The 16,172-nt window shown below is 39.8% G+C and overlaps 1 protein-coding gene across 1 annotated transcript in view; it reads right to left on the reverse strand.

The window, feature by feature from the left end:
* Nucleotides 1-16,172, reverse strand: part of MMP16 (matrix metallopeptidase 16) — a 645,160-nt gene that overhangs the window by 61,589 nt on the left and 567,399 nt on the right. The window contains exon 7 of the mRNA XM_030216285.1: nucleotides 2,374-2,512. Coding sequence (XP_030072145.1) covers nucleotides 2,374-2,512 — 139 coding nt within the window. The remainder of the gene's footprint in view (nucleotides 1-2,373; nucleotides 2,513-16,172) is intronic.

The raw sequence follows: 16,172 nt of genomic DNA on the forward strand, positions 1-16,172 counted from the left end.
AAATAACTATAAGGAGTGAGTGGGTAAATGTACACAGAAAGTGATAACATTTAAGAGCCAATTGTGCTTAAATGATTAAAGTAGTGTACACACAGACACATGTAGACAGCAAAAGTGCACCTAAGCACTATTCTGTAACTATGCCTATATCACCAATAGCATGTAATTGTTAAGTGGACATAGACATGGAAAGACTCTGGGAATCGTTATATAATTATTTGTATGGAAACCATAGTAGTGGAGGAGACAGGAAGATCACAGACTTGAGAAAGATCCATAATAGTACAGTAGGCAGGTATAAATGCAAATCAAAAAAGACAAAAGGTAGAACAAGAGTGTAACAAAAGAAGTGGTTTATTACAAGGTTACCCGACATGGCCATGTTTCGCCCTCAGGCTGCGTCAGGGGTACAAAAAACTAATAGGGGTAAAAAGCAAAATGAACCCCTAAAAGCAGTCATACAACCACCTTACATAAGTGCTTCCCAAGCTTACTCAGCAGACTTCGCAATGCTATGTTGACTGGGACCCTCTTGTTCTACGGCTTAGTCTCTCTGCAGTCATATCATATAGGATCTGAACCAAGCAAGTACTGTTCCATTGATACCTGTTCCTGTCAGTCGTGCTAGCATGATATCATGATCCATAGTGTCAAAGGCTGCTGAGAAATCTAGCAGTACTAACACTGAGGCAAATCCCCTGTCTGTGAAGATCCTCAAGTATGGATATGAGGACAATTTCTGTTCCATAACCAGGTCTGAATCCAGATTGACATGGATCTAGCCACTTTCTCTCTTCTAGCCAATCACTGAGTTGAACAGAGACTGTTTGTTCTATAAGTTTCCCGAGAAATGGGATGTTGGATACTGGCCGGTAACTTTCAAGTTTGTCCTGGTCAAGGTTGTTTTTCTTAACAAAGGGTGAACCAGTGCTCTCTTTAATGCTATTGGTAGTTGACCATTAGAAAGAGAGGAGTTCACAATTTTTGTGGCGCCTTCTATGAGGCCCATGCTTGCCATCTGCACTATCTTTGAATATGTCTGGTCTGGGCTCCCAGCAAGGTATTTTTGAACAGCATCCATGCCTGATGTAAATTTTTGTTCTTTGCAGCTAATCCTCTATGTTTTTTGCGGGGGGGGGGGGGGGGGGGGGGGGGGGGGAGGGGACCATTCTTCTAATTTTATCATAGTCTCCTTTCTGCAAGTTAAATGCTAGCGTGTTGGATTTTCTGTTTGTACTTAATCCAGAGCTGATATCAAATCCGATCATATTATGATCCCTGTTATCAAGCGGCCCCCAGCACCATTACCTCCTGCACCACATCATGTGCTCCACTAAGGATTAGGACTAGAATTTTCCCCATTTTGTTGGTTCCTGAACCAGCCACTCCAGAAAGCAGTCATTCATCAAGGAATTTTACCTCCTAGCATGCCTAGATGTTACATTTACCCAGCTAATATCAGGGTAATTGAAATCACCCATTATTATTGTGTTGCCCAGTTTGTTAGCCTCCCTAATTTCTGATAACATTTCTACATCTATCTGTTCATCCTGGACAGATGGACAGCAGTACACTTCTATCACTATCCTTGTCCCCTTTATGCTTAGAATTTCAATCCATAGGGAGTCTAAGATGTGTTTTGTGTCCTGCAGAATTTTCAATCTATTTGATTCAAGGCCCTCCTTAACATACAAAGCTACCCCTCCACCAATTCGATCCACCCCATAACTGCAATATAATTTGTACCCTGGTATGACAGTGTCCCACTGGTTATCTTCCTTCTACCAGTTTACAATTTGCAATGGATACATCAAAGACTGACCCTCCTTAGTGAATTTAATTTAATGCTAGCATGCAGTTCTGCACGCTCCCAATATATTTCCCATATTAAACTACTGTACATAGCATTAGTTACTTGCTCTATTACTGCATTCCTTCAAAATGCTATCTGTAGTAACATCCTTTATTAGTAAGCTATGGTAAATCATTCAGTATACAGTAAGTAAAAAATCAGGATTTTACAATTTCTTGGCATATCTTGAGTGCCCCCAATTTTTTTAATAGAAAAGTTACATAAGTACATAAGTATTACCACACTGGGACAGACCAAAGGTCCTTCAAGCCCAGCATCTGTTTCCAACAGTGGCCAATCCAGGTCACAAATACCTGGCAAGATCACCCAAAAAATTTCAATACATTTTATGCTGCTTATTCCAGAAATAAGCAGTGGATTTTCCCCAAGTCATTTTAATAATGACTTGGGGAAAATGTACAGTCTGACCAATGCTCATGGCCATTCCTCTTTGTATGTCTGTCCAGAATCCCTCCACCACCTTCCCCCATTTTGCCAATGTCAGTGTGAATATTTCTTACCTTTAAAGAAAACAAAATTCCCCTCACTGTTTTCATAAACTGCATCAATGCTAGGAGGTAGACCCCTCCAGAAGTAAGTAATCTGCATTGGGTATCCATCCATCACCCTGTTATTTCTCACACGCCAAAACCACTGATCCTGGAAAACAAATAACCACTTTATTCAGATAACCTGTGATAAATTACGTTAATGCCTTTATTATATTCAGAGAAAGCAGAATTACTATATTTGAATGACCTTTCCAGCTACAAGATGAAAGAACATCATTTTATTATACAGAAGTCAAAAATAAAGCTTGCACCACTATATAAAATGTTTTATTTGGTGTATTCAAGGTGAAATAATATTCAAAGGCAGTTTGCAATAAAGCATCTATTATTGCTGAGCTTATATGCGCAGGAATGCTACTGCAAGTGTTTTACTGAGTTGCAAGAAAGGCCCCTTAAACATTCAGTGTCAAAGGCTCCTTTTATTTTTGTGATCATTATACCAATTGTTAATAGTTCTATTTAACTTCAGAAGCACCAAAAGTTCTTTCATTAAGAATCCAAAGAGAACTTTTTAGGAGATGGGTGAAAAAGCTAATTATGTCCTTGCTTTAAACTTAAGCAGAGCAATATTATTCCTTATATCAGGAAGGAAGATACCAACATTAGTGTTTCAATCTAAAATATTACTTACCACACTAAGAAATGTTATCAAAATAAGAGATGTGAGAACTTTGTGAAAATATATTTGCATTCTAATTCTATGAACTTACTTGAGAATTTATTAACTCTAACAGCTGCAACTTATTAACACCTCTCCAGCTGCCCATCACCAATGGAAAACAGAGATATTACCACCTAACATAACATAACATAACATAACATAACATAACATAACATAACATATAGGCTTCTATTCCACTGGCTCCAGGTTCAAAATGGCTGCTGTTACCTACGGGATGAGCCTTCCATAAATGAGACGAATATGACCAGTACCACATAACTACCATCTTCTCCCTGAGTCCACCCCCGGACCACCCCTCCACAACCAGGATTCAAACTGGCGGTTAGAGCCAGTATTCAGCAGCACTGTTCAGTGTGAGTGTCAATGAATATTAGCAGACAAACAAATCTCTCCTGCCTGGTTAAACCCTTTTAAATACTGGACCCTTTCCTTTAAAAAAAAAAAAAGAATGTTAGGTATTATTAGGAAAGAAATAAAAAACAAAAATGAGGATGTTACAATGCCTTTGTATCGATTCATGGTGCGACCGCACCTCAAATATTGTGTTCAATTCTGGTTGCCGCATCTCAAAAAGGATATAGTGGAATTAGAAAATGTACAGAGAAAGGCGACAAAAATGATAAAGGGGATGGAACGACTTCCCTATGAGAAAAGGCTGATGCAGCTAGGGCTCTTCAGCTTGGAGAAAAGATGGCTGAGGGGAGATATGATAGAGGTCTATAAAATAATGAGTGGAGTGGATCAGGAAGACGTCAATCACTTGTTTTCTCTTTCCAAAAATACATGGACTAGGGGGCATGCAATGAAGCTACAAAGTAGTACATTTAAAACAAATCGAAGAGAATTTTTCTTTACTCAACGTGTAATTAAACTCTGGAATTTGTGGCCAGAGAATGTGGAAAAGGCAGTTAGTTTAGTAGAGTTTAAAAAAGGTTTGGATGGCTTCCTAAAGGAAATGTCCATAGACTATTATTAAAATGGACTTGGGTAAAATTCACTGCTTATATCTAGGATAAGCAGCAAAAAATGTATTGTACTTTTTTGGGATCTTACAGGGAATTGTGACCTGGATTGGCCATTGTTGGAAATAGGATGCTGGGCTTGATGGACCTTCGGTCTGTCCTAGTATGGCAGTACTTATGTACTTATATACTTATATGACTCATATGTTTACAGAGTGTACATATCTAAGGGAGGTAGTTATCAAGGTGCGGTAAAAGTTGAGCTTGACAACACCTTGATTAAACATGGGAGTTGACAACTGGCAGTAGCTCCAAAATACATGTTACTGAATCCCATGGTAAATGAATATTGATGCTTATGAGCCACTATCAGACTAGCGCTAGGGATCACCAACACCATTTTGAACCTAGTGCTGGTGAGTGCTGAAGCAACTGGGGTCACTGATCCCTGGACCCAACAGACATCAGGGAATCTTGAAGGTAGGCCTGGGGGTAGGGGTGGGGGTGGGGGGCCTTTATCATTTTGGATTGTATCTAGGTAAGGGAGAATTATCTCTGAGGGAGCTCTTGGGTAAGGGGCTTCTGCTTGGGGGGCTTCTACCAGAGTCCTTAACATGGGGAAGGCTTCTATTGCAGGAACTGTGAATGGGGGTGGGGATTAAGAGGGTGTACAACTTATGGAGCATCATTTGAGAGGGGGTTTTGATTTGGGAGACCTCAGGGGGTACCTTGGTTGAACTGTGGTTGACCATTTTAAGCTGTGTCCAGTAGTACTGGGCCATGGATTTGCAGTCTTATGCTCCCAGGATTGTAAAATAATCCCCGCTTTTTGGGGTTATTTTTCCATCTATGACATGGCTTGTGGTGTTCACTGTAAACCATGTTATAAGATTTAACATAGTAATGAGGTGTTTTAGATCCATTTGCATGCTTTGCTTTTCATAACCTGTGGTGATTAAAATGTCACTGTTTTATGAATAGAAAAACTGCATTAGCAAATTACTTCTTTGACCCACAGCAATCGTGTTTCTTTATTGATATGAATAAGTTGTCTCTCTCACCAGCTCCATACAAATTGATATAATGAGTAATGGTTAAGTTTGGGAAAGTATGTTAAGCCTTTATTTTTGTTGTTCTTTTTTTTTTTTCAAGATGATCTCCAAAATGTGTTCCCACCCCCTTCTAATATGGCAAGTATATACTTAAGCATGTGTATACTTGTGTAATAATGTTAAACTTAATCCCTGATATTCAGCCGACAGCAGGCAGTGCTGTTAATGTCCACTGCTGGTGTTGAACCTGAATATTCAGTGCCAGGCCATATCCAGTCACCGGTATTGAATAACTGGCTTTATATAAGCCAGCTAACACATGCCCGGTTAACTTGATATTCAGAGCTAACTGGTCATTCATTAGCGCAAAGATAGATCTACTATTTATGAGGTCTTATCTATGAATTAACACTGGCCAATTAGCTGTGAATATTTGGAGCTAACTGGACTCCACCCCCAAAATGACCACGGAATATCCCCCCCCCCCCCCCACACCCACACCCACATACACACACATAGCTGGCTTGCACTTGCATCAACCGGTCATTTTCAGCAAAGATAACCAGTTAAGTGCTGCTGAAAATGATCAGATAGTACTGATAAACAAGTTAACTGGTTGGTGGCCATTCCCAGCTGGTTAACTTGCTTTGAATATTGGCCAGACTAAATATGAAATTTTAAAAATTGAAAAAACCCTCTGCATTAGTGCCCTTTAAGTCAACTAGAAGACATGAGCTGAGGTTGTGAGGGTGGTAGACTTAGAAGCAATGCTAGGAAATTCATTTTCACAGAGAGGATGGTCGATGCATGGAATGCTCTCCTGAAGGAGGTGGTAGAGACAAAAACGGTGACAGAATTCAAAAAGGTGTGGGATGAGCACAGAGGATCTCTAATTAGAAAATGGATGGTATTAAAAGAAACCTTAAATGGCAGCATAGATGTGGATGTTTGAGTGACACTTAGATGGCGACTCCGACTGTGGCTGGGCAGACTTTAAGGGGCATTTTCGAAAGGGACATCCATGTTTTGATATGGACGTCCTCGCAAAACGTCCCAATCTAGGGGCGGGGAAACCCGTATTTTCGAAACAATATGGACGTCCATCTTTCGTTTTGAAAATACCATCAGGGACATCCAAATCCTTAAATTTGGTTGTCCCTAGATTTGGTCATCCCTAGACTTGGTCGTTTCTGATTTTCAGCGATAATAGTAACCAGGGACATCCATCTCAGAAATGACCAAATGCAAGCCATTTGGTCATGGGAGGAACCAGCATTTGTAGTGCACTGGTCCCCATCACATGCCAGGACACCAACCGGGCACCCTAGGGGGCACTGCAGTGGACTTCATAAATTGTTCCCAGGTACATAGCTTCCTTACCTTGTGTGCTGAGCCCCCCCCAAAACCCACTACCCACAACAGTACACCACTACCATAGCCCTTACAGATGAAGGGGGCACCTAGATGTGGGTATAGTGGGTTTGTGGTGGTTTTGGAGGGCTCGCTGTTTCCTTCACAAACATAACAGGGGGGGATGGGCCTGGGTCCGCCTGCCTGAAGTGCACTGCACCCACTAAAACTGCTCCAGGGACCTGCATACTGCTGTCAAAGACTTGAGTATGATATCTGAGGCTGGCATAGATGCTGGCACAAAATATTTTTAAATATATTTTTGAGGGTGGGAAGGGATTAGTGACCACTGGGAGAGTAAGGGGAAGTCATCCCCAAATCTCTCTGGTGGTCATTTGGTCATTTTGGGCACTTTTTTATGCCTTGGTCGTAAGAAAAACACGACCAGGTAAAGTCGTCTAAGTGTTCGTCAGGGACAACCTTGTTTCTTTCGATTATGGGTCAAGGAAGTCCACGTATTAGGCACGCCCATGTCTCACCTCCGATATGCCCCCTTGAACTTTGGCTGTCCCTGCGACGGAAAGCAGTTGCAGACATCCAAAATCGGCTTTTGATTATACCGATTTGGATGACCCTGTGAGAAGACGCCCATCTTCCGATTTATGTCAAAAGATGGGCGTCCTTCTCTTTCGAGAATGAGCCTGTTTGTAGGTCTGTGTTATGTATATGAGAATCCAGTTTAGGATAGGCTGGAAAGGGCTTCAATGGCAACTTCAGTAGCTAGAACTGAGGACAGTACTGGGCAGATTTTTACAGTCTGGGTCCCACAAATGACAAGACGGATTTAGATAGGCTGGAATGGGCTTTGACAACAATTCCAGTAGTTGGAACATAAAAACAGAGACGGGCGGATATCTACGGTCTATGCCTGAGAAACACCAAAGAAAGAACTTGATTGAGTATATAATATCAGGTTCATTGTTGATTTAATCAGGAAATGATAATGAGTGTGACTGTTGGCAGAATGGATGGACTGTTCAGGTCTTTATCTGTTGTTACTTACTATGTTACTATGTTTAAGGGCAAATAATGCATGTTATAGCCATAAGGCAGCTTGAAAACTACCCCCTTAAGTTTCTGTACTCCTGGAAATTCAAGAAAAGGCCATTTCTGCACATAAATCCCTGGATTCTATAAAGGTTACCCAAATTTGGGCGCGGATCCCAGCAAACCAATTAGTTAATCAGCTATTAATTATTGATGCTAATTCAAACTAATTAGGACTTACATGCATATTTGTCTATGCGCTATTCTATAACAATGTGTGCCCAAATTGTCTCGTGTGCAATTCAAAAGGGGCATGACCAGAGGAAGGGTATGGGTAGATCAGGTGCATTCCCAGAATTTAGGCGCAGTGTTATAGAATAGGGTCATTTACGTCCCAACTGCCATTAGTTGCTCACCAGCATTTACACCAGGTTTTCAGCAGGTGTAAGTCCTTGCGACTAAAGTTGGGCTTAGCGCAGAGTGACCTTTAGAGAATTGGCACTTAGTGTAGATCTTAATGACACCTAACTTTGGGCACTGTTTACTGAATCCAGCCCAAAATGGTGGCTTATTCATGGAAATGCATTTCAAATGTACCCCTTATTGGGGAACTTTTATATCTGCTTATAGAGCTATAAAATTCATGGGCACTTTACCCTTGCACTAATTCTCAAAGAAAAGTACTTTTCCCCTTCCGAACAACATATGCAGATCTGATAATCTAATTTGCATGCCTTGTTCCCCTCCCACAACCCATCCAGCCCCAGGACAAAGTATTTGGATTGCTGATCACCATGAGTGCCTTTATCTCGGTAAGTAGTGGGCAATTTTCAGTTCATTTATTCCAGGGAAGCTGGTATTTACCCAGCTTAATGGTTTCTGAAAATTGTTTTTCTCTGTACAATGTATTCAGTAGGTCCATTAACAAAAATGTACAAAACAGATAGGTGACAACTTAATAAAAGGCTAGACAGAGAAATATATGTGAAATGCATGCTCTCAAACATGGTATACATTGACTCAGTTAGACCTCTATTTAATTTCAACACCAAGGCCGAGACTGGAAAGCTTGTGTTAATCAGACATATATAACAGACTTACTTTTTCACTCTGACAGTAATAAATGTTTTGACCAGTCTTCCGTACAGTATTTTTCAGGCATCATCAATCAAAATGCGACCTAGTATTGCCCCAAAAGAAATGATGCAATGAATTCTAAAATGTTTAGCCATTCCCAATTTTCACAAAATGTTCAAGATCCATGTGTATTAGAAACCAATCTTGTAAAAAGACACATTTTAAGTCCTGTAGCATGTGATAATTGTCACAATACATTTGCTTTCCCATCTTTTAAATTTATACCCCCCCCCCCAAATGATATTCTCTGTTTTAATTTGATTCTTAAAGCTGAAAAATACACTAAAATGAGTAATATAATTTCAGAAATATGAACATAAAGAATAATCATACTGGGTCAGACCAATGGTCCATCTAGCCCCAGTATCCTGCTTCCAACAGTGGCCAATCCAGGTCACAAGTATCTTGCAGAAACGCAATTAGTAGCAACATTCCATACTACCAATCCTGGGTCAAGCATGGGAACAGATGTACTAAAATAGCTTTCTTGTTTTGTGTCAGTGGATAAAAATAGTGAACCTGACTTAAGGCTTACAAACAAACAAGTTTCAATTCATAATGTTATTGTGTAGTGTGTTATTTATTTCTGTGTATAGCTGCTAGACTGACTGATAGTTAAATCTACTCCAACCCTAAGATAATATTCAAAAACCTTTCTGACCTCAAGTGCAACTTTCTTTAAATTAGTCTCCTTATTTTCTTACTCCTCAATCATATCTATGTTTCATCTTTACTTATGCCCTATGCTGTCTATTAAAATGCTTTATTGCATATTGTATTGACATTGTATGTAGTGTACTATGCCATACTTTGTATTGTTATTTGATTATTTTTACTACTATAATTGTCTATTGTTTATATTTGATTTATTCTTGTTGTACACCGTCTTGAATGAATTCCTTCAAAAATGCAGTAAATAAATCCTAATAAATAAATAAATATTGCTATTATAATCCTACTGCATGTTGAATGGAGGTAGGGACAAAGGATCGAGCCATCACAAGCAAGTCTATTACCCATCATGCACAGAAAAGAAATACAAGAAACCCCATCCTTGTAAATTAGTTTCAAGAGGACTGTAGGATTTTAGTCATTTCATTTATGGCCTGCCTCATATCGGCCACTTGTACATCTAAATCAAACATACTAGTCATTGGGGACATAAACATTCATTTAGAAGACCCAAACTCAACTGGTGTCCAAGATTGTAAGGAATTCTTCCAAATATGGGTATCACCAACTACCAACCTGTGGCATCCATCCCACTTACAACCAAACTGATGGAAAGCATTCTAGCTAAACAACTTACTGAATACATCGACAATTTCTCAATCCTTCATGAATCACCTGTATTGGCCACTGTTGGAAACAGTATACTGGGCTTGATGGACATTCAGTCTGTCCCAATAGGGTGTTGCTTACATTCTTATGTTAATCATTTTTTATAGTTTTGGAGAAAATCCAGCTTATGGAAGCATCTATCGCCTATGTTTACTAAGGTGAGCTACGAGCACGTTAGCATTTTTAAAGCACATAAATGGTTTATGCGTGTTAAACGCTAACACACCCATAGAAATGTATAGGCGCATTAGCGTTTAACGCACCTTAAATTTAAAGGTGCATTAGAAATGCTAACGCACCATAGTAAACATCTTTAATAATAAACCAGATTTTTTTTTTAGAAATCACTATTTTGAAAGCTTCCCACACACATTCCTATGTACAAGTCACTTTTATTTTTATTTTTCACCACTTGATATACCACAAGTGATCCCTGAGGCAACTATGCAGTTTACAATTTATATTACAGGTGCTTTGCACTGCCCCTAATGGACTCACAATCTACGTTATATATCGTACCTGGGGCAATGGAAGGCTAAGTGATTTGCCCAGGGTCACAAGAAGCTGGAGAGGGAATTGAACCTGGTTTCTCAGGATCTCAACCCACTGCCGACCTTCAGGGTAGAGAGTAATTGCTCCTTTTAGAGGGTAATTGCTCGTTTAAGTGCTGGTGGTGGTTGTGTTTGCCTTCCAAAATTAATTTTTCTATGCTAAAATCACATCTGTGACATGTCAGCCATTTACCACAGCCTAAGTCTGTTTTTAATTTCTTTTATAACATCTTTTCTTTACATAATCATTCAGCTGCACTACACACTATCTATATGCATTATCTCCTTCTGTGGTGTATCAAAATATTGTCAACAGTCCCTGTTCTGCAAAACAGTTTATTCAAATAACTCTAGCAATATCAGAAAACATGGGTAGTACTGTCAGATAGGGCATTTCTTTAGTATGACATATTCATAATGAATACACATAGCACTAGATGTCAGTCTAATATCCGTTTTTCTAGCATAATGATTTCAAGTCATAGACTGCTTAATAATGAGAATGCTTCTATTGTGAAAGCAAACATTTTCCGCATAACCCTAGACCTCCTGTACTAGGTTGTCTGTATAGTTGCATTGTTAAGCTGTCAAAGCATCCCTAGGAAAATAGAAGCAAGACAATGAAACTTCAGAATAGTACCAAGCTGGATTGTATTGCTTGTAAAGATATTGCATCTCTTTGATGTGCGACATAGGCATCATAAAGATGTATAATTGTTAAGCACACCCTAAAAGAAATTACTGCTTGCAAAATCCATTTAACACACATTAACCTATGAGCATACATTAAGTCAACCAATGTATAGTTAAAATGTTCTAACATATTAAAAATTTTAACAAAAAGTTTTGAAACCAACTGAAAAAAAAATCAAAAAATCATAAAAGAACCCCAAGCCCCTTTCTATTGCCTCTCACAATATTTGCCTTATTTGGTAGACTGACCCCTAGTGGTGCATCATAATACACCACTAGGGGTCAGGTGACACCATTTTGGACTATGACAATGCCAAAGGCAGGAGTGAGCAGGCATTGCTCCTGCCTTATGAATTTCTGAGGTGGGTGGGTGGCTGGGGCCACTAGACTACCAGGGATTTATTTTTGGTGTTGGGAGAAGGGGAGTTGGATCAGAGGAGCACTAGACTATCAGAGATTGTATGTCAGAGGTAAGGGAGTCAGGTCCAGCAGATTGGAAGGGACACCACTACATTACTAGGGACTGGTTTTCTGGGGTGGAGAGTGGGGTCCAGAGGAGGGAACAGGGAAGGATTGTTTTTCCCTATGCTCCCTTCCTATCAGTGAGTGAGCCAATCCACACTCGCACAATGACAGGAAGGGAGGCATTTGCAGCAAACAGCTGTATATTACTGTGGCAGTGTGTGATGTGACTTCTGAAAATGCACACTTTATAATGCTGCAATAATCAGGGAACTAAACTTTTCCATTAGTACCTTGAAAGCCATGCCCCAGTTTCAGCACACAGTTCTCACACAAGTTTACTGCATCAGCCCCTGGAGTTTTATATGAGGTTTACTGGTATTCAAACCAGTGACCCTGTGTACTAGAAACTGGAAGCTTGCAGCAGAAGTAAAGTAAAGTAAAGTATACTTATATACCACAACCACCGAAGGGTTAGAAGGTAAAGTTTGCCTATTTGCGGATGATACTAAGATTTGTAACACAGTGGACACCCCGGAGGGAGTGGAAAACATGAAAAAGGATCTGAAAAAGCTAGAAGAATGGTCTAAGGTTTGGCAATTAAAATTCAATGCGAAGAAATGCAAAGTGATGCACTTAGGGAGTAGAAATCCACGGGAGGCGTATGTGTTAGGCGGGGAGAGTCTGCTAGGTACGGACGGGGAGAGGGATCTTGGGGTGATAGTATCTGAGGATCTGAAGGTGACGAAACAGTGTGACAAGGAGGTGGCCTTAGCTAGAAGGTTGCTAGGCTGTATAGGGAGAGGCGTGACCAGCAGAAGAAAAGAGGTGTTGATGCCCCTGTACAAGTCGTTGGTGAGGCCCCACCTGGAGTATTGTGTTCAGTTTTGGAGGCCGTATCTTGCTAAGGATGTAAAAAGAATTGAAGCGGTGCAAAAAAAAGCTACGAGGATGGTATGGGATTTATGTTACAAGACGTATGAGGACAGACTTGCTGACCTGGACATGTATACCCTGGAGGAAAGGAGAAACAGGGGTGATATGATACAGACGTTCAAATATTTGAAAGATATTAATCCGCAAATGAACCTTTTCCGGAGATGGGAAGGCGGTAGAACGAGAGGGCATGAAATGAGATTGAAGGGGGGCAGACTTAAGAAAAATGTCAGGAAGTATTTTTTCACGGAGAGGGTGGTGGATGCTTGGAATGCCCTCCCGCGGGAATTCAAACAAGCGTAGGATAAACATAAAGGAATCCTGTTCAGAAGGAAGGGATCCTCAGGAGCTTAGCCTTGAATGGGTGGCAGAGACGGTTGGGAGGCGGGGCTAGTGCTGGGCAGACTTATACGGTCTGTGCCAGGGCTGGTGGTTGGGAGGCGGGGATAGTGCTGGGTAGACTTATACAGTCTGTGCCAGAGCCGGTGGTGGGAGGCGGGGCTGTTGGTTAGGAGGCGGGGATAGTACTGGGCGGACTTATACAGTCTGTGCCCTGAAAAAGACAGGTACAAATCAAGGTATGGTATACACAAAAAACTAGCACATATGAGTTTATCTTGTTGGACAGACTGGATGGACCGTGCAGGTCTTTTTCTGCCGTCATCTACTATGTTACTATGTTACCTTAATGGTCCGTTCTATGCAGTTTACAGTGGAAAAGAGACCAGGCATACCTTGTCAATAACAATCAAAAGAATATCAGTAAATTAAAAACAAAAGATTGATAACATAAAAATTATTAATATAAAATGTATTTCAAAAATGTATCAAATAGCCACAAAAGCAAGTAACAGCAGCTTAAGTTCAAAGAAACAAAACCTTCAGTAATAGAAAAAATGCCCACCCCTTGGAAGAGCCTATTGAACCTGCAGGAGATCCAATATATGGAGAGCCAGACATACATATTATCCTTGTCCTATATTTACTGCTACATAGCAACTCTTTACTGCCTGGTAAAGAGTTCTACCCTACTGTGCTTTGCCTGGTTCCTGTATCTCACCTGCACTGCTCTACTCTGCCCTGGGTCTGGTTGCTCCCTCTATGCTGTTGGCCATGGGATGTCAGGTTCAAAGATGACCAGAATGCTTAAGGGGATGGAACTCCTTTCATATGAGGAGAGGCTTAAGAGGTTAGGGCTCTTCACCTTGAAAAAGAGACAGCTGAGGGGGATATGAATGAGGTTTGAAAATACTTAGTGTAGAATGGGCAAATGTGAATTGATTTTTTACTGTTTCAAAAAGTACAAAGACTAGGGGACACTCAAGGAAGTTACATGGAAATACTTTTAAAATAAACAGGAGGAAATATTTTTTTCACTCAACAAATAGTTAAGCTCTGGAACTCGTTCTTGGAGGATGTGGTAACAACAGTTAGTGTATCTGGGTTTAAAAAAAGGTTTGGACAAGTTCCTGGAGGAAAAGTCCATATTCTGTTATTGAGATAGATATGGGGAAGCCACTGCCTGCCCTGGGATCAGTAACATGGAATCTTGCCACTATTTGGGAATTTGTTAGGTACTTGTGATCTGGATTGGCCACTGTTGGAAGCAGGATAGTGGACTAGATGGACCATTGGTCTGACCTAGTATGACTATTCTTATGTTCTTATAGGTTAGGGGCATTCCAGGAGCTGAGATTGACTGAACCCAGCACTTAGCCAGTTAGCAGTGTTATTCAGCTCAGTAACCAGCTAAAAATTAGCAAGCGCTAAAAGCTAGACGCCCATTATATTCTTATAGGAGTCTTACCCCCCCCCCCCCCCTATTTACTAAGCCGCACTAGCGGCTGCTGTGTGCTAATGCCGACACAGCCCATTCACTTTGAATAGGCTGTGTTGACATTGCCACACGGCTTAGTAAATGGGGGGGGGGGGGGGTTAGTGTTTAGTGCATTCTAAAAATTCTAACGTGCCTTTGTAAAAGGGGCCCTAAGTGCATAACCCTAGGATAGAAGAAAGACTGTCCTAAACTTATGTGCCATGTTAACCTGGTACCAGTCTGAATATTAGCCAGTGCCCAGTTAACTTCTGGGTTGGCAAACATTTTTATTTATTCATTAAAAAAAATTCTATTCTGCCTACAACTAGGCAGATTACAAATCAACATACACAATAAAAAAACAAACAATGAAACTGACATACAATCAAAAGCAGATCAAGAAATCATCACTCATAAAACAGACAAGAGTATCAACTTCATGTGTGTTCAAACAAATATGTCTTCAGAAGTTTCCAAAATTGATCCCTGCTTCTACACAATCTGGATATTCAATGCTGGGAGTCACATATGCCCTGGCATTGAATATCTGGGGTTAGGTCAACCTGCTGCTGAAAGTGGCTTACAAGCTCCACATTATGTTATTTTTGTATTTTTAAAGGAAGAGCTAGCCAAACAGAGAGGGTAACCAGCATACATAGAAAGTACACAAACAAAAAAAAGCAACACTGAGCCTTCAAGACTGAGACAACAGGAGTAATTTATTGGTAAATGACTCGACACGGGCTGTGTTTCGGCGTTAAACAACGCCTGCCTCAGGGGTCTAGACAATAAAACATATACAAACATATAGATCACCTTGAAAGATAATAAAATAATCAAGAAAACATAATAATGTTTAAAAATAGATTATAAAACACAAATAAAACAATATAATTTTTAAAATCTTTAAAACATAATAGAAAATATATTGAAAAAATATATATCACTGTAAATTATGTACTATGCTGTGTATGGACTTTAAGAATGACTTTCTCCAGACAATCAATAATAGAGAGAACACTTATATGCTTAAAGAATTTTGTTTAAAAAAATCATCACATCTATATAAAAAATATGAATTTAAAATATGTACATATATTTCAAGACATGAGAATCAAAACATGTTCAGTAATAAACATTCATGTATAAATATATAAATAACATTAATAAATGTTCTTTAGGTGTACATCCATAGCACTATTATGTTTTCTTGATTATTTTATTATCTCTCAAGGTGATCTATATGTTTGTATATGTTTTATTGTCTAGACCCCTGAGGCAGGCATTGTTTAATGCCGTAAAGGAAGAGCTACAAATGACAAACTTGTACAAACGATTTCCAGAAAACCAATTTAGTTACCTACATAAATATCCAAGCAACCATGCCTATTAACAGAGTTCTTGCCTTTCAAATCTTAATGTAAAATGTGGGTGCAATTTTCAAATTTAACATATTCCATGGAAAATATTTTATTTTGTTCACTGTTCATTGAAGTCATGGACTAGTAAAGAAAACTTAGGTAAAGCACATTAAATTATAGAAACACCAAAAAGGAAACATCTGCATAAATGGGAGGATGTTGAACTATGGCATTGGAAGTGCCCCAAGAAATGTATGAACTTGCTTTCTGGTCTTCAGTGAATGATAATTTTTCAACTTGGGTAGGTGCCACATTGGATTTCTATCTGTTCCTCCCTGCCCTGACCTTACCTCACCTA

The sequence above is a fragment of the Microcaecilia unicolor genome, chromosome 1 (genome assembly GCF_901765095.1).
Source record: "Microcaecilia unicolor chromosome 1, aMicUni1.1, whole genome shotgun sequence".
In the NCBI taxonomy this organism is placed as follows: Eukaryota; Metazoa; Chordata; class Amphibia; order Gymnophiona; family Siphonopidae; genus Microcaecilia; species Microcaecilia unicolor.